The sequence below is a fragment of the Populus euphratica genome, unplaced genomic scaffold (genome assembly GCF_000495115.2).
Source record: "Populus euphratica unplaced genomic scaffold, PopEup_1.0 scaffold120.1, whole genome shotgun sequence".
In the NCBI taxonomy this organism is placed as follows: domain Eukaryota; kingdom Viridiplantae; phylum Streptophyta; class Magnoliopsida; order Malpighiales; family Salicaceae; genus Populus; species Populus euphratica.
Window position 1 is genome coordinate 680,388 of NW_011499918.1, and position 23,878 is coordinate 704,265.

The 23,878-nt window shown below is 28.2% G+C and overlaps 2 protein-coding genes across 2 annotated transcripts; both read right to left on the reverse strand.

The window, feature by feature from the left end:
- Nucleotides 1-4,695: 4,695 nt before the first annotated feature.
- GPT2 (glucose-6-phosphate/phosphate translocator 2) lies at nt 4,696-8,021 on the reverse strand. Its single transcript, XM_011039393.1, has 5 exons — nt 7,254-8,021; nt 6,644-6,869; nt 6,299-6,521; nt 5,522-5,735; nt 4,696-5,045 (listed from the first exon to the last, which is right to left on the reverse strand). Exons 1-5 carry the CDS (start codon nt 7,779-7,781, stop codon nt 5,034-5,036), a joined length of 1,203 nt encoding a protein of 400 aa, XP_011037695.1. The 5' UTR covers nt 7,782-8,021; the 3' UTR covers nt 4,696-5,033.
- Nucleotides 8,022-19,422: 11,401 nt separating this feature from the next.
- LOC105134835 (kirola-like) lies at nt 19,423-20,486 on the reverse strand. The gene is made up of 2 exons (XM_011039392.1): nt 20,192-20,486; nt 19,423-20,039 (listed from the first exon to the last, which is right to left on the reverse strand). Exons 1-2 carry the CDS (start codon nt 20,400-20,402, stop codon nt 19,774-19,776), a joined length of 477 nt encoding a protein of 158 aa, XP_011037694.1. The 5' UTR covers nt 20,403-20,486; the 3' UTR covers nt 19,423-19,773.
- Nucleotides 20,487-23,878: the final 3,392 nt, after the last annotated feature.

The window sequence follows — 23,878 nt, forward strand, 5'->3', positions numbered from 1 at the left end:
TTAAGCTAAATAAATTATGTATAGCTAAAATTATGCCGGATTAAAGCTAGAGGAGCATTTTTTCCTTGATATTATACAATAATGCATGCTTCATGCTCACTCGATGTGACAAATTTAAAAGTCATATTGATAACGATGGAATGCTACGTCAGGATATTGAATCATTGTAAGTATTAGCGTTGCTGGACAGGGGGAAAAAAACAGACGAAATAAAAATATATTTAATTAAAAAAACTGGTTTCAAGATTAAAAAAATATTTTTTAAAATACAATCTCTGTCACAGTGCCGAAAAGCTAGAGATGTCTCCATCTTCAATCACAGCCCATCGCTACCGGGATCCTTTAAGCAACAATGCACTGCATCCACCGCAAAAATTGCATAAAAATAGCTTAGCCAATGGACTTTCATAACGAGTGACCTCTCTGTATTTATCATTCAATTATTAAACACACTTTTAAGATTCAACAGGAATTCAACCGAATGGTCGCGTTATATTTTGACAGAGCAGAGCAACGTACTGATGTCATGATTGATTTTGTGATTTTTTTTAAAAAAATAATATTTTTATAGTTATATAAATATTATTTTAATATATTTTAAAAAAATTATTTAAATATTTATATAAACATAAAATTAAAATGGAAAAGGAAAGCATGATTGATCTATTTGTTAGAATCTATTGTAATATTCGAATTCGATGTCAAGAAAAATACAAGAAGCAAATTGGGGGGCTTGGGGGCATGCCAATCTGGCTATCGTGGCTAATGTGCTAATGTGCACTGAAAAATCACATCAATCAGATCCCCAATTCATTAAACAGTATGTAATGTTTAGTGGATCTTTAAAATCAAGTTAATCCACAGTAACATTATTTAAAAAAAAGTTAAAATAATATTATTTTAGAAATAAAAATACAAATTCTATTCTTACTGGATTTTTTTGAAACTTGATTTGTTAAATTTCAAGTCATATTATATCAACATGAGTATTTTATTTTAATTTTAGAATTAATGAAAACTAAGCTTTTTTTTTTAAATAAAAATTTTCATCATCTTATCTTGGTTTCAACTCAAAAATAAATAAATAGTAGGTTTTTTTATAATTTAAGTTTTCAAAGTTCTAATATAATATTAGAATTTTATTAATTAAGTATGAGATGGTTTTGATATAATATTAGAATTTTATTAATTAAGTAATCATATTATTTTTATTTTATTTGATAAAAAATTAAGTTTAAATTTTTTAGTTAAGATAATTTTTTGATATGGTATCAAAAATTTATTAATCAAGTAATCAAGAATTTAAATTTTACCATTCTATTTTATTTGGTTTTTTGACATGGTATCAAAAATTTATTAACCAAGTGATCAAAAATTTAAATTTTACCATTCTATTTTATTTGATAAAAATAAAACATAGTATAATATGAATTTATGTAAGTTTTAAATCTAAAAATTTTTTATTTAAAAATATATATTAAAAAATAATATAAAAATTTTATTTAATAACTTAAATTTTATACGTAATACAAAAATATTTCTTTTACAACTATAGGTTTAAATTATTGTATTTCATTTCAAACCAATAACATTCAACCAACACATAGAAAATATTAGTGCTTTGCTGCAGTCGATTGGCTAAACATTTAAAAGTAGCATCTCCTCCTGGATAAGTTTCGAATATTCACCCTTATTTCTTGCATGTTCGGAGGTGAAACCCTTGCTAGAGAAGGACATTTGGTGATCCTGGATTTTACAGGCTGTTCGAATTTTTGTTTTAAATAGTGTTTTTTAAAAATTATTTTTTTATATTTTTAAATCGGTTAGACAAAAGAACCATTCGACCGTTATCATAACTTAGTCCTTCTATATTTGAAAATCTATAAATTAATCCCTTACTTTTGTTGACTATTATCTCCTTCGTTTATTCTTAATCCCAAATGCACCCATTGACAATTTAAGAGAAACGACCATAATGGGAGATCAAAGAAAAACCAACCATTTTTTTTAAGAACACAATGGCCAACAAGAGACAAGCTCATGAAGAGGCCAGCCTACAGGTCTCCAAACATGAAGGACTAAGTCATAACTTCATTCAAAATAGAGGGACTAAAGAAGCAATTCACTCTTGTCTCTTCTGAATCTGAAGTCCATTGGACAACGAGCTTAAGAACCCCAGCTAATCATACCTTCAGACAGCCAAGTGAAGCCCAGCTAAACGTCCACAGATGTAATGATAGGAGGGCGGGACGGGACAAGGACCACTAGCAGAAAATACCTAAAACAGCCTGTGGAGCCCCACCAACCATACAGATTTGCACTCAATCATGGCAGGCAATGCTCCAACGAAATTTTATTGTGGTGGGGTTTCCCCCTTCGTACAAGTCTGAGCCACCTAACCCCAGCCCCAGCACAATAACTAAGTGACTTTTTTTTTTTTAATGTTTTTAATTTTTTAATTTTCAGATATTTTAATGTATTAATATTAAAAATAATTTTTAAAAATAAAAAAAATATTTTAATATATTTTAAAATAAAAAATACTTTAAAAACTAACTACAATTCAACTTTTAAACACGGTGCGAAGCTCAAGTGTCCATCAAACAAGTTATCACAATCTTGCAGTGGCAATTTCTGGGTGTGGGAATTTGTGATGGTTGGAATGACAGTTAATTTGCTGTCATTTCATTACTAATTTTAAAGTTGAATTTTCATGATGTTTATAAATTTATTTTACTGAGACTTTTATAATGATAGTAAAAGATTTATTATTGAAGTTTTGATGTATTAATTTTTTTATTTTTTTAATATTATTTTTTTTTAATTATTGAATTCATGTTTTTTTTATCATGACCTTTAAATTCTTAAAAATATACAAATTAACTTTTGTATATATAAATTATAAGGAAAACATGCATATGCTAAAAAAAAAGTATAAATAAAAAATAGATGAAAATACCCCTTTTTTTTCTTACTAAACTTCTTTTTTTTTTTGTACTTGTATCTTAAATTCATGTTTTTTTATCTTGAATCATATTTTTTTGAATCTAAATACCTTTCCTAAAAGAAATCCTATTTATTTTGGATTGGATTATCTCTTTGATTAATTTTATATAGTATGTCAAAAGCAGTTAAACCAAGTTTTTTTTAGGTGAAGAAAGTATGACTGCTTTACTAATAGTTGAAACCCAATCAAAAGACGTTTCGGCTTATATTTAGATGAAAATCAAGAAAATTTGAAGTTAGAAATCTTTTTAGATAAAAAAAATTTTCAATTTCAAAGAATTTTAAAGTCTGGAATAGAACTCAAAACTTTTTTGTTATATTATATGTCCATAAATCAATATCTAATGGGATTGCTGAAAAAAAGATCTTGAAGATTGTCTAATGATTATTCTCAAACTCTTTATTTACACAATAGTAATATTCTTTGTTTTTCTTTTTATTGGATTTTTATCTAATGATCTAGCTAATGATCTAGCTGCAGGCCTTAAAAAAACATTGGATTTTTATCTAATGATCTAGCTGCAGGCCTTAAAAAAAGAATAAACATTGAAAAATTTTTAAGAAAAATAAATAATTCAATATATTTAGGTTCTTCCAATAACAAAAAAAAAATATATATATTATATCTGAATCTAATAGGGTTCGCGGTAGCAGAGAAACTAGATTAAAAAAAAAGAAGAGATCCTGGTTGTACAGGTAGCACCTTGACAACATCCCTAGCCACATAGGTGATACTTGTGTATATTAATTACTAAACTAATTTAAAAATTAATATTTTTTATTTAAAAATATTTTTTCACATACAAGAAAAAAACTCTACTCTTTACATGGGCAAAAAAACACACGTGATCCGTTTACCTTGCAGACTTTTTTTTTTTTAGATTAATGTGGGTATCTGGGTCAGCTTGCGCGTATCATTACTAATCCCACGGGCCCTAAAGTTAATGACCATGTAAGCCTCCAGTGACCATCATATGAGCAACCAAGGACTCGAACCTGAGATCATAAAGAGAGTAAATCTCTTGATCCTAATTCCTTACTACTTGACTACCACCTGGATGGTTATTTACCTTGCAGACTTGATTGAATCATAGCTATTACTTTCAATAAGGTCAAATCAACCGTCTACTTCAATTTAAAGGCACATTAGAATCTCAAGGCACACAAGAATCTTGTATCCAATTACGACTCCTTTGAGAACGCGTTGCATTTGCATTTTGTGATTTACTGCTTTCAATAAGGAAATATTAAAAATTAAATTTTAAATAATTATTTCAATACTTTTTAAAAAAAAAACAACTATTATTAGTAAACTAAACAAACTTTAAATATATATTTATTTTAAAGCTTATTATTTTTAAATGTATATTTATTTTTGTGATTATTTTTGCATTTATCTATTTAAAAATATAATTGCAATTACTTTTTAAAATATTTTTTACTCAAAAAATATTAAAATAATATTTTTTATTTTAAAAAATCATATCAGCTAATAAAATTAATCTAAAAATATTTAAAAAATTAATTTCAAAAAATAAAATCATTAAACTCATCACTGAAAACAAAAAAATACAATAATAAAAGTATAAATTTACTATTTTTGCTCTTACATGTTTTGCTGTGGAGGGCTGTCCCCTATAATAAACGCAAAAGCAGAGGAAAACATAAACACACCCTGAAGGGGAAACATATAAAAAATAGAGAAATTGGTTTCATTATTATAATTCTGCTTCAAAACATTAAATTTTTTTATTCTTATATACTACAAGGCATTTTCTTCCGTAGAAAGTGAAGAGGAAAGGAAACTGTTATCTACTCAAGTCACTAGTACTCTAAGTTCAAGCAAGCATTATCTCTCTGTTCTCTAACACCACAGTCCTAGTCTATCTCGGCAAAGATAATCCTCTTGTTCACAGGATACACAAAAATTTTGTCTGTCAAAAGCATTGCCCAAGATTCCAGCCAAGCCTACATCTTCATTTTTAACTCTCTTATCATCTGAAGTTAAAATCTTGGACCACTTCCTCTCAATGTTTTGCCTGCTCAGAAATATATCAGAATGTTGTTAGAGGTTTTCATGGTATCCACAATCTAACTTCAAGAATTAATATAACACCTTCAAAACTAAAGAAAGGAAGACCAGGGACACTTCAAAATCAATATGGTGCTCATCTTACTTGACAATCTAATCTGACTTCAACCATTTAATCATTTTATATGCACACCAATCTTGTGTAGTCAATTCCTTGATCATAGAGTTGATTGTATGATCAATCTCTCAACCAAGAAGTAACAAGGGAATGAGAAAGAAGCATGCTCAATTTGGTTTGTTTCCCTGTTCCTTAATGACCCTAAAGAAGATCGAAAGGCTACCTACGCTGATTTTGTCTCCATGCAAACAAGTTGGATGAGAAAAGCACATGCATAAAGCAAAATTGCCCAAGTAAGACGATCTGATCCCCACAAAAATCTGTATGACCAATCTAACTTAAATTGAATGGAGATGGGAATATACCTGTGAATAAAGGAAGGTGCCAAGAATTGCAATGGCAGCTCCAAGGGCATTGACTGGTTGAACAGGAGAGTGGAAGATGATGATGGAGGAGACTATGACGGATATCCGTTTCATCGTGTTTCCAATGCTAAATGTCAATGGCGAGATTTGATCCAGAGACATGTATGAAACTTGATTGTATAGGTGATAGAAAATGCTTTGCGCCGCCACCCACCTGTTTCAATTCAGAGCCGCAGAAATTATTATAATTAGCGAAATGGCAGTAAATTGTCCTCGATTTTGCAATAGATTAGTGCCTCTAAAGAAACCATCACATCAAGATTGCTACTTCAGTTCAAAACAAACTGGAAAGGGGAAATGAACATGCCCTCTGAGAAAAGTGTAAGAAAATGAAAGGAGATTTTAGATGTTAAATCTCTGGTAATAAGAAAATACTACAATATCTAAGCGAAAATATTTGCAGACACAATCTTAGAAACTTATCAATGTCTTCAAGTAACATGCCAGTCACTGTCACCAACCAAAATCAAAGCTAATCTTTACTATATACTAAAAAAAAAAAAGATAGTAAAAAGAAATCAAAGCTAGTCTTTTCTATCTATTATCAGATATTGAATTACTTTTTTCAGATATTGTAAATATCACATGTAAATACTCAATATACTTAGCATATCTGCCTTTTACATTCAATGTGTTTTGCCTGAATAAAAAAAGACAAGAAAGTATGGTGGCGAAAAACTTGACATGTTCATGAAAGTTATAGGTCATTGTAGTTACCAAACAAAATTGGGTCCAATTTGAGCAAGAGCATTTTGCCAGCCAGCAGCCCACATTTGAGGCCCTTCTACCGCAATTGCGAATGGAGTGAGTATCAACAGAGACAACATAGACAAACAAGCATAGTAGTTCATTCCACTAACAGACTTCCCACTCATCCCTTTCTTCGAGAATATGTTCCGAAACACAAATGCCAAATTCGATATCATAGCCCCCATAAAACCTGAAAAATATAGCAGCATAATTTCAAACTCGACCACTAAAACCCATAAAAGTTTCCAGTTATTCAACAGAACATAGCTCTATATTGTTATTAAAATTGTGTACCCTGAGAAGTGATCTTACCGGTCATGTTGAAATTGAGCTCGGTAGCAGCTGATAGAGCACAGCCTCCAATAATTGGTAGTAGAGACAAATAAACTGGCAGGGGGAATGTCTCACCAAGCAGAAACTTTGAAACCAAGACACTGAAAGCAGGCTCCCCACTCTTGATTATGTGAGTGAATGAGACTGCAACTTTTGACATGCTCACAGTTGCAGCCACATGCCCAATTGTATGTGCCACAGCAACCTAAACACCAAACTCATAAATCAGCTTTTCATAAAACCAAATTCAAACACTTCTCACCCAAAATTTTTGCTCTGCTATATTAAAGACTAAAGCTTGCGTCAACTAAGACGGTATTATGATCATGTCTTCAACAATTTCAATGTTTCCATGTTCCAAAATAACACAAAATTCACTAACCAAATTCAAACTTCTCATCTTTTCCCCCACATTCTCAGCAACCAAAAAGGACTTGAATACATTAAGACTGAAATTTTATGCAGCGTATGTTTTCATGTCCCAAAAATAACAAAATTCACTAAACAAACTCGAATTTCTAATCTTTTCTACAAATTCTCAAAACCAAGCAAACAAACCCATAAAATACAAAGGGCATAAAAGACTTACAGGGAACAGAGTCTTCCAAAACTCAAAATCAGTCTTAGGAGCATCAGCAATCCTTGTAGCCCAAGAAATCAGCATCATAAGAGACCCACAAGCAAGTGAGAGAGTAGAAGTAAGCCAAGGGTAAGGAAAAGCATTCAGGACCTTCTTGTTATAAATATTGAAAACCACATTCAAAGCCCACCATGTAGCAAAATATAACCCAATTTTAATCTTTTGAGCTGCATGCTCATCTGATAACTCAATGTTAATATCTAGTGGCCTTGACCTATCAGCCTCATATGCATTACAGACTGTAACAGGCTTTTCTTGCTGGGTTTTTCTTGAAAATGAGAAACTCTCAATTGAAGAAATGTGAAGTGGTTTTTGTGAAATCTTATCATAGCTCAGGCCTTTTTGTGAGTTTTGGATAATGGGTAGTGGAGAAAATTTCAAAGCACTGAAAGATGAATGCTTTCTTGGTATAGGATTAGTCAAAGAAGTGAAAGCTAATTTTGATTGGTTTAATGAAGACATCATTGCGTTATTCATGTTTCAAGACTTATAGCAAGAGGGTTGTGTTTTCAAATGCAAAAGGGTCTTCAAAGAAAACACTAAAAAAAACCAAAACCACAAAAAAAAAAAAAAAAACAAGAACTTTGTTGTCTAATCGAAACAAGACCCAAGAATATATATGTTTTTTTGGGTTGTGTGTATTGCTAACCTCGCAATCTCAGAATATGAGCTTTGTTTTAGTGTTCAAGCGGATTCATTGAGGAAGAGAAGAGGAGAGGAGGTTTATATAGGAGGGAAGTGAAGAAGGAGCAATGCAAGGAAGGACATAGAGTGGTGACAGCTGTTTGATATTTTGGTATTACTTGAAGATACTTTGATTTGTTGTGTCTTTTCATGCTCTCCAAGTTGCGACTACTTTGTGCAAACCAGAGACAACAATGCTGTGAAAGGGAGAGTTAAATTTTTTTTTTATAAATTTTGAAAATACAAAGTTAAAAAGAGAAAGTATAGTCTCGATTAAAAAAACCCAGATAGCCAAATATATATATATATAATGAATTATGCAGATAAAGTATTTATAATATAATTGCTATTGTATCATAAAAAATATGGCTCATTTTTTATTTGCATGTGTTTGTTGTTTAATCTAATTGTTCATTGTTGTTTTAGTATTATTGGATTAGATACAATGAGTGAGTTATATATATATATATATATATATAATTAAAAAAGAAAACAGTCTAGAAATTATTTTAAAAAATAATATATTTTCACAGTCACATACTTTATATACACACGTAAAACAAAAAAAAAAAGAAAAAGAAAAAGAAAAGGAAAATTAGAATTTTAATTTGATTGGATTGCTTGCAACTTGAAAGTGTTAAATGTTATATACAATTTATCAAATCATACCATTTTTTTAATATTTCTTGAATTGTGTTATTTCCTCTATTTTTAAGCTACGCTAATTTCAAAAAATAACTCAGTATTTATTATTGCAAAAGCATGTTTTGAAAAAGGAATGTTGTAGAATACCAATTAGTGTAATGTTGTTATATAAAATACAAGAAGACTAGGAAAGAGAATAGAGCTTTTTCATGAACATCACATGAATATGTAAAACGAAATAGGCTAAAAATCATGTATGGTCCTCTACTCTTTTATTTTTTTTTTCATTTGATTTAATCAAACCATCTACTATAGATGGGATCAAATCGATTTTCATGCTTCTAATTAAAGGCTATTCAACCCTTATTTTTTGTTTTGATACCAAATACTATCAAATTATAAGATGGATTTTATGTTTTATGATGTAATTGGATAAAGAATCTTAGATTACCTTTATTTGAAAATGGACTAAAAAAGGTTAATTTGACCCAATTTTGGGTTTGATGGAGGATTGTTGTACAAATTGGAGATCCAATTGATAAAAAATAAAGGTTGGGGACCAACTTATGAACCTTAGGAAAACATCTTTCCGTTTGAAATTTGGTATACGTTTGAACCAAAGAGTTTTGGATTTTCTATTCTGATTTTATTTTATTTTATTTTATTTTATGGGAATATTCGTGGCAGCTAGAATCCCTATCAAATATGCTTTTCGTGACCAAATTCTTCAACCTCCCAATTTTCCAAGTTAACCTTTGATTCAAATTTTGGATTTTTTTGAGTGATTGTAGGCAATTCAAAATTATAAAATCCAGAGAATTCTCCGTATTTTTTCATTGTTTTAAAATCTAGATCTCCAGTCGACCCTCTGTTTGAATTTGTTTGGGTAGAAAAAAAATAAAAAATAAAAAATCTAGTTAATCCAGTTAAAAATTCAAATTAATCCAGGCAAAACACAATCATACATCTGTTCATTACCCAGACCTTCTCCTCTGTTAAACTTTGAAAATTATGCATATTTTTGTGGTTGATCTATCACCAAAATTCAACTGCACACACAATTTGAACATTGAAAATGTCAATTGGATTAAAATCCTCCACCAAACACCTCTCAAGTTCTTCATTTTGGTCAGCATTTCCCCTCCCCAACTTGGACGTCATTGATGTAACTCTGTCCAAGAAGTGCCAATTTTTGTGATCTTTCCTCCCCCCTTCACTTCCTCGTATACCGCAACAAAATTTGCAGCCGTTCCTTTTCTTTTCATGGTGGGGGAAATGGGATCGAAGACGCAGCCATCAATAATTGAAATAAAATTAATACAAATATCGTTCACGGATCTCCAAGAACATGATGAATCAAAGCCACCAGAGATCGATGTAACTATTCAGACACGCCTTTAGCCCTTACAAATTCTGCACCGCTAGTTTCCTCCAGCAATGAACATGAAAGGACAATGTCTTGAGTTATGTTCATTGATTTTGAGCAAAATATCACCGATGAAAAGACACACACCTGGCTTCTATTTGGTTGGTAAATGTCTATGATTCTTGTCACCTTGTGTTCATTGCATGTATTGATAGTGATTTCCAATGTTTTCCATGCTTTTCATGGACGGATGGAGATTTTTTGAATAAAGAATATAAAATCTTGATTGTGTTCTTGGAAATTTTGTTCTAGTTGTTAGAAAACAAAATTTTCAATAACTTTGTCTTTTTCTTTTAAAAAAAATAATGAAGATAAAACCATTGATGCAACTCATCCAACTCATGGTGTAAAATTGGAGATTTTGTTAGTCTTTATTAGTTGTAACTGGCCATGTACAAGACCTGCATCATAATTAATTATGTTAAATTGATTTTACTTGAATTTATCAAAATAATTTTGTTTTAAACACAACCCAAACCAAATCTTAAATTAACTAGTGGAACCAAATCAAGTTTGTTTATATATATATATATATATATAGTGTACGTGATTAGGATGAGTTTAGTAATTACGAGTTTTAGATAACCTGTGTTATGTTTGGTATGATTTTATTTTGGGATGATCATATCCATGGAGTGGATTGGATATCATATATGCCCTGTAAAAAATGCTTCTAAATAATTAATTTAATATTACATTTCATTTTTTTTTTGTAAGAGAAAAATAAAAAAGTAGATTACAAGAAAAAGCTAGAACTCAAAATGTCTTAAAAGGAAAGGAATAGCTATTGTATAATTGAACCACAAACCTCGATAAACAATAATATGTAACTAGAGATTTTCACATCAAACTGAGAGGTAATTATTTTAAAAAAAATCATTTAAAAAACCCAATTCACCCTTTTTTTACTAGAAAAATCCGAACCAATTCATTTGATATTAACACGAGTTAAAAAAAGAAAAAAATAATAATAAACCCCGTTTAGTCATACAGACAGCCTCCAATACCATTCCTAGGATCATGACATGTTGGTGTTTGGTAATTGCAAGAGGCATCTCACCTTCATGCTCGTGCAAGACATTAGGTGTCCCTCCCCTTTGACTTTCTTGGAGGGGTCAACCTAACCTTCCCAACAATATAATACTCCCTTGAATTTTTATTTTTTTTAAAGGCCGATCGGGATAGTGTTATTATTTTTAATAATGGGATCCAAATAAATAAGAGATTGAATCAACTCTATTTTAGCTGTCTGTCCATGCCTTCATGCTGCATGCAGTCAAATTTCTCTCTTTTTTGTAAACTTAAAATGTATATTCTTTGAAGGATAATTATTAAACCAAATTTAAGAAAAACCTAGCATACACCTAATTCTTGGGTCGGGTTATTTGAATTATTATTTTTTTTAAATAATATTATTTTCATATTTTTTTTAGTTATAAATTAACAACTGCAACTGAAGAGTCAAATCATTAAATTAAAAGTCAAGTTGGTAGGGTTCAATATTAAACGGATTAAAATCTAAAAATAATAATAAATATACTAATTCTTTTATAAGTCTAAACTTACAAGAACCGGTAATCCAATAGAATATAATATGTCTAACATCTATAATATACTTTTCTATGTGCATTACATAAATTCAGCCTTCCTAGATTTTATACTTTTCTATAGTGTTTTAACAATATATTTAGTTTGGAAAAATATTAAATTGATAATTTCATAGTGTTTTTTCATGTTTTTGATGTAATAATATTAAAAATAAAAAAAAATCTAAAAAAATTATTTTAATAAATTTTCAAGTTAAAAATACTTTTAAAATCACTCTTAACCATAATAATAAACATACACTTCATCTCGAAGCTTTGCAAGGCATAACATAAAAGTGTCATATTTACAAAATCAAATAACACTATAATACAAAATGAACTTGATTTAGATCCCCTTTGGTATTGTGGTTTAATTATATTTTAGAAGTTTTTTGAATTTTTTGAATTTTAAATTAATTTTTTTAGTATTTTTAGATCTTTTTGATGTGTTAATATAAATAATAAATTTTTAAAACATATTATATTGATGCATTTTTAAGTAATTTTTCTTTTAAAACAACCTCTACAATACTCCAAAACAGTTCCTCAATTTAGAGTTAGAAGAAAGTGCATTCAATCTCTTGTTGTTAAATGATATCCCAATAAATTTTAGGCTTAAGAGTGGACTGAAAATATACTTTATTGCTTAAATAAGATTCTAGATACATAAAAAAGGGATTTTTTTTTTAAAAAAAAAACTTATCAAATATACTTAATTATACCTTTATATAAATAAATAAATAAATAACGACTTAGTTTATCAATGATTTATTGGAGTGGTTCATGATATATACTTCACATCCCAAAACAAAAATAAATAGTAAATCCAATTCAAACGTTTGCAGTATGATCATCCGTTGGAATATCTGGACATATTGGTGTTTGGTGATGGTAAGAGGCACGACCTCATCATCCACGTACAAGTATTAGTTGTCCCTTGGAGTTTCTTAGAGGGCCGGGGTCATGCTTAGATCTACCTAACCTTTTCCAGAATACATTTGGCTCTTGTTTTTGTTTTGATGCTTCGTTTCTTCATGATGTCTATGTTTCTTCTTGGTTGATATCTTTGATATATACTTTTACGGTGTTAGTGTTAGGAAACTGAATATGTGTACATGGAGATTCATACTGATATTATTAGACTATTCAAAAACTGGCAAAAATTATGGAAATCTATCCCTCGTCTGGGATTTTCCATTCAAGATTGTGGCAGTAATGATATGAATTCTGCAGAAAAAGTCCTACTTCCTGATTTATTCCAGTGAATCCAATGGGTAGCAAAATCTCATTTACACTGATGAAGATATAATAAACATTATTTTGTTGCTCAATCTAGTCCATGAAGTATTATCTTATGATCAAATGGATCTTAAATTATTTAACTTTATTATTGATTTTGTCCCAACAATAGATTTCTAATAATTCTTTCCCTACAAATTCTCCACACAACATCATTTTATAGCATAAAATATGGAGATTAAATGGAAATACTTACCAGAACTGAGAAAATTGAGGATATGCTAGGGTTTCACTACTATTCATGACCTTAACCTTCCATGAAAGTCCAAGGGACAGCCAACACTTCCACATGATCGAAAATCACATGCCTCCTAGCTACCATTACCAAACAACAATGTGCCATATACAACTCCACCAAACATAAACGTATGATCCTTTTATATGTTACGTCGATCACAATTTATAATATGTAGCAATTACTATTGGAAAAAAAAATTATATAGTCATTAGATACATTTAAGACCAAATTTAAGACCTAATTAGAAATGAAACCCAAGTTAAGATTTTATATCCTACAATTATTTGGTTGTTTTATTTGTATCACACTTGAAATAAAAGGTTATATAGACCAAAATATGATAAGTGAGTGATCATGGATCATGTATAAATATATACCTTTAACTCAAGCAAGTGTTTCTAGTAATTATTTAGTTTTTTCATGTAGAAACCATGTACTAGTTTTATTATTTCAAATTCCTTCTTTACTACATCCTATGTATATATTTCGTTATTAGAAAATCGATAAATATAAATAGAAATATCAAGAAAATATTTTTATCGGTAAATTTTCATAAAATTTTACTAATAAAAATATTCCCTTAATATATACCAAGAGAATTACAATGAAGAAAAAAAATTAAAATAAAGCAAAAAATATAATGATTTACTAATAGAATTACCAACAGAATAAATTCTGTTGGTAAAATCCATTAGTAAATTTGTTGGTAAATTGTGAATCACTGACATAATAGATTATATAGGGAATTACCGATAAAATGTTTTGTTAGTATTTTTCAAAGAGCTTTAAAACTATTCACTTTTCAATTGCACTGTTAATTATTGTTTTTCTAGAAAAATCACCAACGGATTGAAAAGTCATTAATATTATATGGTGGTTATGTGAAAAAATTCAACTAATTTAAAATTTTAATTTAAATATTACAAACAGAATATCGATGAATTGAAAAATCATTAATGATTACTGACGGTTTCTTAAATTTTTATATGAAATTAAAAATTTAAATTAAATATTATAGATAGAATTACTAATGCATCCTAATAAAAAGCCTGAATTTCTTTATTTCACAAAAAACAGACTCATTTCTTATTCTTCTTCACTATATGTAAAAAATATCAATATCTATTTCTTTCTCTTCTCCTTTCTCTTTATCTCCTTCTCTTCTCATCCATGCTCGGGTATATTTTCTTCTTCTTTTAACCTCTTATTTTTTTAAACTAATATGCTTTATAAATTTTTTTCTCTCATTAGCTTCACTTGCAATTATATTAAGATATAATTTTTTTTCTTCTTTTTTCATGATTTTTTCACTATATTTTATTTTTAATTGTTTTTGTTCTTAATAATTATATAAATGTTGTTGTGAGATTTTATTTTTTAATATGAGATCAATTTTTAGTTGATTTATTTATAGAATTTTTAAATTTTTATCAAATTGCAATTTCATTTTTTTCATATGAATTTTTTTAGTTGAATTTATTTTTTCATTTTATTTATTTGTTGCAAATTTATTTGAGTTGATTTTATTATTCTTTTTTTCAAGAATTTTGAGTATATATTATAGAGTATTGATTTATGTTGATTTAATTATTTTATAATTTTATAAAATGTTTTTAAATAATTACCGATAGTATTTTTCGAGGGATATACCAACAGAATGAAGCAGATATTTTTTTTTACATGTCTGTCCCATCAATAAATCTGCCAATAATACTATTTTTTTGTACTAACAGATTTGATGACAGATAAAAAATTACCAATGAAAGATTCACTGACGGAGCATATTCTTCAGTGATTTTATTGGTAAATTAATTGCCAATAAAATATGTGTTTTACACTAATAAAAAAATTCTGTCGATAAAACTGTTAAATGATGTAGTATTTTTTCCTATAAATACTTCTAATTATTCAGTTGTTTTATTTTTTTTGAAATAATTACTAGTGATATTTTTTAAGTGATGTACCAACAAAATAAAGTGAATATTTCTTTTATGTGTTTGTTCCTTAGTAGTAATAATAATAATAATAACAATAATAACATACACTAAGCATTAAAGAAAAACTGGAAAACCTTAGTCGTCCTTGAATCTTTTCTGTAGTCCATGTTTCCCACGTAAGATTGAAACTTGCCAGACCTGATTCCTTACCCCAGGCGTTGCTGGCCCAATCCATCCCTTCATTGTTTTCTCTGTTCTTTTTCTAAGAAAAACTTAACACCTCCAGAATAAAACCCTTTTTAAATCTCACAAGTCATATCCAATCATATTTTTCCTGTTACTAAGTACACGATTAGATAATCTTAATAGTTGTATGAATAATCTTAACAAAAGTGCTTGAGTATAGTCCATCAAGCACGTAGAATTGATTTAAAGCCGTTAAAAAAATAATAAAAAAATATTGTAACGATAACCCTACATAATTGACTAAAAATCCTAATATCTGTTTTTTTTTTTGTAAAAAACAAAAACTAAGTTATGTAGCACTACATAATTGACTAAAGATCCTGACATCTATGTATTTTTTTTAAAAAAAAACTAAGCTATCTAGCGCTTTAAGTAGCTTTAGAAACTAATAATTTCCTAGAGATTCCCATGATAATATATATATAAAAAAAGCTAGTTGGAGCTTGGAAAGAGTAAGTTGTCCTCATAATAATTTTTATATCTTAGTTAACCTATAAAAGTGAGAATTTTGGAATGATGAATTCTCTAATACACTTATTAAATTAAGATTTGTTAAATGATAAAATAAATATAATTGTAAAAAATAAAGAAGTTTCAAGGAAGAGAACTAAGTAGATACCATTATTTTGGTAAAAATACATACCAAATAGTATTATGTTTAGTAATCAGTAAAGTAAATCCGATAAAATTCTTGATCCTTAGGAATTTTATTTTCAATCCCTATTTTTGGGTAAAATTTGGATGATGACATCACACTTTAGCAAAATATGTTTTATAAAGGGTAGCAATAAATGAAATGATGTAAAATGAATTATCTCAATCTAAAAATTAAAATAGTTTTTTATTAATTTTCTAACATAATAATACATACATAAAAAACTTTCAAACTAAGGCTAAAAATTTTGAAGTAACAAATCAGTTTATAATGCTAACTAAACAATTATGAGAAAGAAGAAAGCAAGCCTTATATATATAAAAAAAACTTTTGAAATGTTAGTAAATTTCTTTTTAAGTGAATAAATCCCTCTATAGATAATGCACATTGATTGAAAGTTGACGACTAAGAATAAACTTTTGATAATTAGCTAGAATAAGAAATGTTATGGATGCAACTATATTTTTGTCTAGATTGTTTTCTGTGCTAGTCCTGCAATTTACTAAATCCTTGGCTCACTCTAAGCCAAAGGTTGAATTGTTTTTTAAACATAAAAAATATGAAAAAATATTATTAACATGTTTTTTTAGCAGAAAATAAATTCAATCACAAAACTCAAAATTTGATATGGACAATATATTTTATAAATATTAAAATGATAACATATTTATTAAATGTTTTTTTTAATACTAAAATAACAAAATATTGGATCGATTTGAACCGTTAACCTACAAAACTCATTATCTATGTCATAAAATATTGATAACTCCAGAAAAAAATAAATCAAAATAAATTATAAAATCCAATTCTCAATCAACAAAATATTAAAGGATAATAAATAAATAATATACAATTAAAAAAATCCAAAAAAAAACTCAAATTAACTCAAGTAAATTCATAACCTGGGTAATAAGAACTAAAATACACTATATAAAGAAAATTAAAAAAAAAACAAAGTAAAACCCATTTTCCAAGTCATCAGACCCAAATAACTTCATATAAAGAAAAAAAATCCTAAAGCATAATTTTTAAGCAATTAAATGTTGAAAGATAAAGTTAAAGAAAAAATCCTCGAAAACTGACTCGAGTCGACCTAGGCTGACCTTCTAAATCCTCAGCCCAAGTTATAAAATTAGGATTACCACATAAAAAGCAAGGAATTTTTTTTCCACAATGTCTAATACTAAACAGCTTGGTGTTAAAAAATAAAATTGAAAAATATATAAATAAATAAAGAAAAAAGCATTCAAAATAATAAAAATTAAATTTGACATACAAAAAACAAACAACCCACTCTAATATTTTTGATTAAGCAAGGTGCATAAATTGAAGAGATGAGAGAGAAAATAAAAGAAAAAAGAATGGCTAGCACAACACATCTCCTTAATTATCATAATTATCACGTGTTGTAAAAAAAAAGTAGCCTTGTCAAGACAATTTCAACACCACCCAAAAAAGTAACATTTAGAGATCGGTGGATTCCACATACATCACCACAGTATAACATCTTACTTCAAATGTTGGCGCTCTATTTTCACATTGCCTATTGAATTTAATCTTTTACCTTATAAGAAATGAGGCTAATAATTTTTTATTCAATTTCAAATTTGGTTTTGAAATATTTATAGAATTTTACTTTCAATAATCAATAATCAATCATATTTATATTCTAAAGATTAAGGTGTGTTTGGATTGTGATTATTGTTGTGATTGTTATTTGAAAAAAGTTATTTTATAAAAAGTACTTGTAATTGAGGTTCATTTGAAAAAATTATATGTTTAATTAAAACTATGGTTAAAATTGAGATTTGTCAAAAAGTAGTTTAATGTGTTTGGTTAAGAATGCTTTTGAAATTGAGATTATAAAATAATTTTAATATATATATATATATATTAATATTTATGGTTTTTAATTTAAATATTATAGATTTAACTATTGCTATTATATCATGAAATAAATGATACTTTATATAAAACATTTTTTATTATTTCATTAAGTTATCTATAATTCCATCATGTATAAAATATATCCTACAAGAACTGTAGTTTTCACAAATATCTTAAGAGCATAACTACATCAAGTAAAATATAATCAGGAATAAAATTGGAATTGCGATCAAATTTTATAAATACTATGTCATCAGATGATTTTCGTCTAATTTATATAGCGTAATTGAATAATATTTAACACTAGTTTTTTTAAATAAAATATAATTAAAAATATTTTTTTTATTTTATTAAGTCTGATCCGGTTTAATGTATAGCTTTGAACCATATTGGTCTGACCAAAACAGTGAAGCCCATGCTCCACTGGTCATGAAAGCAAACTTATGAATAATGGAGCATAGCTCCATTGTTCATAAATTTACGCAAAAGGTAAAAAGGAGCTGTTTCTTGCAAACCGGTGGTTGTGCCGCAATTACTGGTTGGTTTTATAAAAAAATAATTTTTCTACTTTACCATAATAGTTGTGGATGTGGATGAACATCATCCATAGCCGCAATACTAAACAACATCTAATAGAAAATAAAATTCCATTATCAGTACATTATTTCCGTTCATCCAATGGTGTTGGATTAGTGCAGTGTTATTGAGCATGGTTAAGAATTATACCTGAGTTGTGAATAAATGAAACTTGCGGGTGTGGAGTGAAAAATAAATAAAATTATTATGGATAGGGAAAGAAGAATCTGCTCATGGCTTGGGATAACTAGCTTCTACGTGAATTGACTCAACGCTGAAAGAATGGAACATTGCATGCATTTCTGATTAGGAGATCTATAGAGGGAACCTTTTGCTGAAAGAATAATAGCTTTTAGAAACATCTATATTCTTTTTTTAAAAAAAAATATTTATATTGATTTTTTATTTGCATATTTATATTCATAAAATTTGATAAATCAAATATCTCTCTTAGTTTTATTTCTCGAAATACGAGCATGATAGTTAACTCTCTGCCAAGTGGGCATCACAGGAAGAAAAAAAAACATTTCGAATAACGAAGAATACAAAACCCACCCTTTAATAATATATTAATTGTTAAGAAACGACGTGGACATATAGCATTCAAAAAATAACAGGCGAATTTTCATTAAACAAACATTAATATTTATTTATATTAATAGAAACTAGGGAGACTTCTATTTTTTGGGTTAGCTTCTTTCATTTTTGCTCTTTCATGTGCATGGAAGTTATTAGCTTCTCTAGCCTTCCCTAGATAGACAGTTGAAGCTTGCCCAGTGATGAAGCCGTGAAGTTTGAGTGGTGAACTTTTTCATTAAGTGTTTATTTTTGTATAGTTCTATTCTTGTTAATTACTATAACTAATTATTAGAAAACATTCAAAGCACCTCATATCACTCCATAACATATATTATTATTATTATTATAAAACACATTTAATTTAAGTGATTAAAGCGCACACATTATTATTATTCAATATCGACACAGACAAGATACATAGAGGGATGACCGTCTTGATTACATAAATACCCACAATATCAGAAGGCATCGCCGTTTCATGCTACAACCTCCATAGAAGGGAAGCATGTAAGGAGCCAGTCTTGTCATGTGAGTGAATATATATGGTAGCCTAGCCAGCCAAACCAAAAGGTACATACGTATTATTACATCTTAGTATATAAGTGGGCGGGAACATGCATGCATGCATATAATTAAGCTCCTTTGAACTCTTTATTCGTCAATACAGACACTAGTAAGTAGTACGGGCATGTTCTGTGATGTTGATTATGTTTAGTAGTAATCATTAGAACGAAGGTAAATATCAACAGTAGCGTTGACAGTTGGCAAAAGTTGGAGGTAAAAATCAGGGTTTTCGCTGGCAGGATCTTTTTTCTGATAATTGATAGTCCATTTCGCGGTGCTGGAAGAAGTAACCTGTAGAGTAACAGAGAAGGACTCGTACTGTTGCAGCAGCGCTCCTTCCAGCACTTTGTAGGTGATTTTCCTAGAGCGGTCGTCAATGGATTCAACTACATACTTGATTTTCTCCGCAGTGTCTGATCATAATTGAAAAAACAATGCCCAATCTTATAAGTTTCTAAGTAATTTCAACCAGAATCTAATCTATTATAGCTAGAATTAAAATCATTTACTGTATGGATCAGCACTGAAATATTGTTATTGCATCCTTAATTAATAGCGGACGTACCACGGCAAGACTCGGAAGACAGGATTTCAATCACTTTGCGGGAGCCAACAGTATTAACCCAGCTTTTGTTACCGTCAGCGAGTCCTACTGTCTGCACAATAGAACCGCAGACATTCGGTAAGGAGTTTGCTTGTTTCTTGAAGAATTTATAGAAAGCATCAGTAGAGCATTGAATTGGTGTTTCCACGACTTTTCTGCAAAGGCGAGCCATATCTTTGATCTTTTGTAGACTAGCAAGTAGCTAAGAGACCTTGGCTAGATAACTGACCAGGAGTGAAGAAATGCAGTGAAGAAATGTAGAGTTCTCCTTGGCATTATATAGAAAAAATGCCCAGCGTTAACCCTCTTGTTATTCATCTTTTGTCAAGCCAATACGTCATTTTCACATGTCACCTTTCACACCGTCGTCGAAATTTAGAATGCATTCCCTCCAGTAGCTCATGTTCACACGTTACCTTTTAAAGCAATAATATGGTTCTGATAATTGAATGTTATTTGTAGTTTTATTAAACAATTTTCCAACGATCTTATGGCTAAATTTTTACTTATTTATTAATTATTTAGTTTAATATATTTTGTTGTTATTTAATTTATAACTTCTTTAATACAGTTCTTTTAAAAAAAAAATTAATATGCACATTCTAAGTCAGATTTTAATCAAAATAGATATTTAGCTGTTGTTTCTTTACAATAAAAATAATTATGGCTTCACCAATTGCTGCAATGACAAGTTCTATTACAGTAAGGAGGATTACACCATTATCTTCTGTGATTTATGATGAGAAACCTGAAAACTTAATAGTTTAAACTTTAAAAAATCATAATAAAAGATATAATTTTATCTGATCATCTTAAAATTGAAAATATTTTTAATTGGAGATACATCAAAGTTATTAAATGATAAATCTATGGATGAATTGATGCAATATGATTTTGCATACAAAAACTATATCTTGAGTGGAATGGAGAATACATTTTATGATGGATATAGTTGCATTAATAATGTAAAGGTACTATAAGAATATTTTGGTTAGAAATACAAAGCTTAAGATGCCATTATGAAAAAATTCATAGTCAATTAAACTCTTGACTTCAATATGGTTGATTCATTGTCTATAATTAATCAAGTTTAAGAGTTTCAACTTATTTTACATGAAATTCTTACCCAGGGAATGGTTTTGAGTGAATCTTTCTAAGTGGTTGTTATTATTAAAAAATTCCCACTAATTTAGAAAGATTTCAAGAACTACTTTAAATATAAAAAAGAAAAGATGGTAGTTGAAGTCCTTACTGTAAGGTTGAGAATAGAAGATGAGAACAAATTTTTCAAAAAGATAACCAACTCTTATTTAATGACCTTTGGGAGAATTTGATTAAACAACTAACAAAGTTTCATAATAAAAACCAAAATAAGAATCTTGTTGTGAAGGGAAAATATATTGCTAAAAGACTTAATGACAAATGCTTTATCTACAATAAAACTAGATATCAAGCAAAAGATTGTAGAAATAAGTCTCATTAAGGTAACTTTAAAAAAGAAAGGGCAACTCAAGCCCATGCCATTAAGATTGATGATCTTTTAATTGAAGTGTTAGAGATGAGCATGTACATGACTAGCTACAAAGTCAATCTAATCAACAATCCTAAGTAGTGATGAATTGATAATAGAATTATAAAAGATGTCTACACTGATATGAGAATGTTTTCCACTTACAAAAAGATTGATGATGAATAATTTTATAAGAAAAATTTATCAACCTTAACGGTACTAAGTGTTGGAAAGGTTATTATAAATATGACTTTCAAAAAGCTTTCAAGCCTTAATAATATGCTTCATGGTGTTGATATTAGAAAGAACTTAATATATTGCTCATTATTAAGTGGTTTTTGAAAATTATAATTTATATTAACTAAAAGTGGGATGTATATAGGAAAAAGGGTATCTTTGTGAACACATTTTCAAAATGAATGTAATGACTACTGTAACCAAAAATAAGATTGATAATAATAAAAATACCTTTTGTCCTTACTTTCTTTAGTATTGTGATATATAGCATAACAGGTTTTGATATTGATATGTGAATTATAATTCTATATAAATATTAATTAATCTTGAATTATTACTAATTATGGTTCTTGAGAAAAATAATAAATTTAATGTTTATAAAGAATCAAAATTCATAAATATTAAAAGAAAACAATTGAAAGATATAGTGAACCTTTATATTTAATCCATTCAGATAATATTTATTTATAATTTAAGAAAAATAGAAGTGGGGAAAAAATATTATATTACTTTTTATATATTATTGTATAAGATGTTAATTTACCTATCTACTAAAAAGCAAAGTTAAGACTCGTAAGTTATTTAAACATTAAGAAAAAAAGTTAAAAACCAACTTAATAAAAAGATAAAGGTAAGAAAAATAGATAGAGGTGAAAAATATAAAACATCATATGATGAATTCTATTTCTAAAATGATATTATTCACTAAACTATTACTTTTTATTCATATACTCAAAATGGCATTGTAAAGCAAAAACACAAAAAAACCAAAATTTAAAGGAAATGATGAATGTCATATTGATAAATTTGAGAGCACCTTAAAACTAGAGAAAGAAATTTTGACTACGAATTATACACAAAAAGATATGTCATAGGAAGTTAGAAAAGACACCATATTAGTTATAAAAAGGTAAAAAACCTTCTAATAAAAAACTTTAAAATGGGGAGATATTTTAAAAAATGGCTATACTTGATGTTAAAAAGGTCAAGATAAGACCTAAAATTATGAATTATGTATTTTTCGATATACTTGTAATAGTAGTGTATTTTAATTTTTTACACACAAGTCAAGTACTGAAAATTTTTATCTTGAACATAATAATAGAATCAAGGAATGACATATTCTTTAAAAATATGTCTTCTTTTAAAAAAGCATAAAAATTTCATTCATTTAAGAGGATGAATGAAGCAAGCTTAAGTAGTCATCATCTAATAAAATATGATAAAGTTGAGCTGAGGAGTAAAAAAGAAAAATTGATATGAATTCTTAGTCCTAATTTTCTAGTATACTTGTTAAAAAATAAACTTTAAAACTATTCCAATGTAATATATTTATTGAAAGGAGGTTGTTAATAATGAAATTGAATTTAGTATTTATGCAGAAGGTTCTAATCAATTAAAACTCATTTTATTGTATTTGAACCATAAAGATAGCATAATTGTTAAGTACTGGACCTATTAGAAAGGTCTAAGTCTAAAAAGAGATCTGGTCATGTTAAATAACATGGATGATAGGAAGGCCCATAACTTTTTATTTTACCATTTGATAAGGCTCATAGTTTTTCAAAAGCCTCTACAGGCCTAGATCTATAATGAGTTATGTAACTATAAACATTTTAGGTTAGGAAGGTCTTCAAATCAGACATAAAAGTTTATATTTCTATGAATTTGTTATTTATCTAGTTAATTTTAGATTTTTTTTCTTGATTTAAAAGATATGTTATTTTTCTATTTCAATTAAAATTAGAATCATAATTATTCCTATCTCGTAAAAGTTAATTTAAGGTCTATTTAAGAGATTTTTAACTATGTTTTATGGGAAGACAACAAGAAATAATTATTTAAAAATAATAATGCAAATTAGGATTTATATGTGATCTCTTCTTCAAAAAAATATGTCT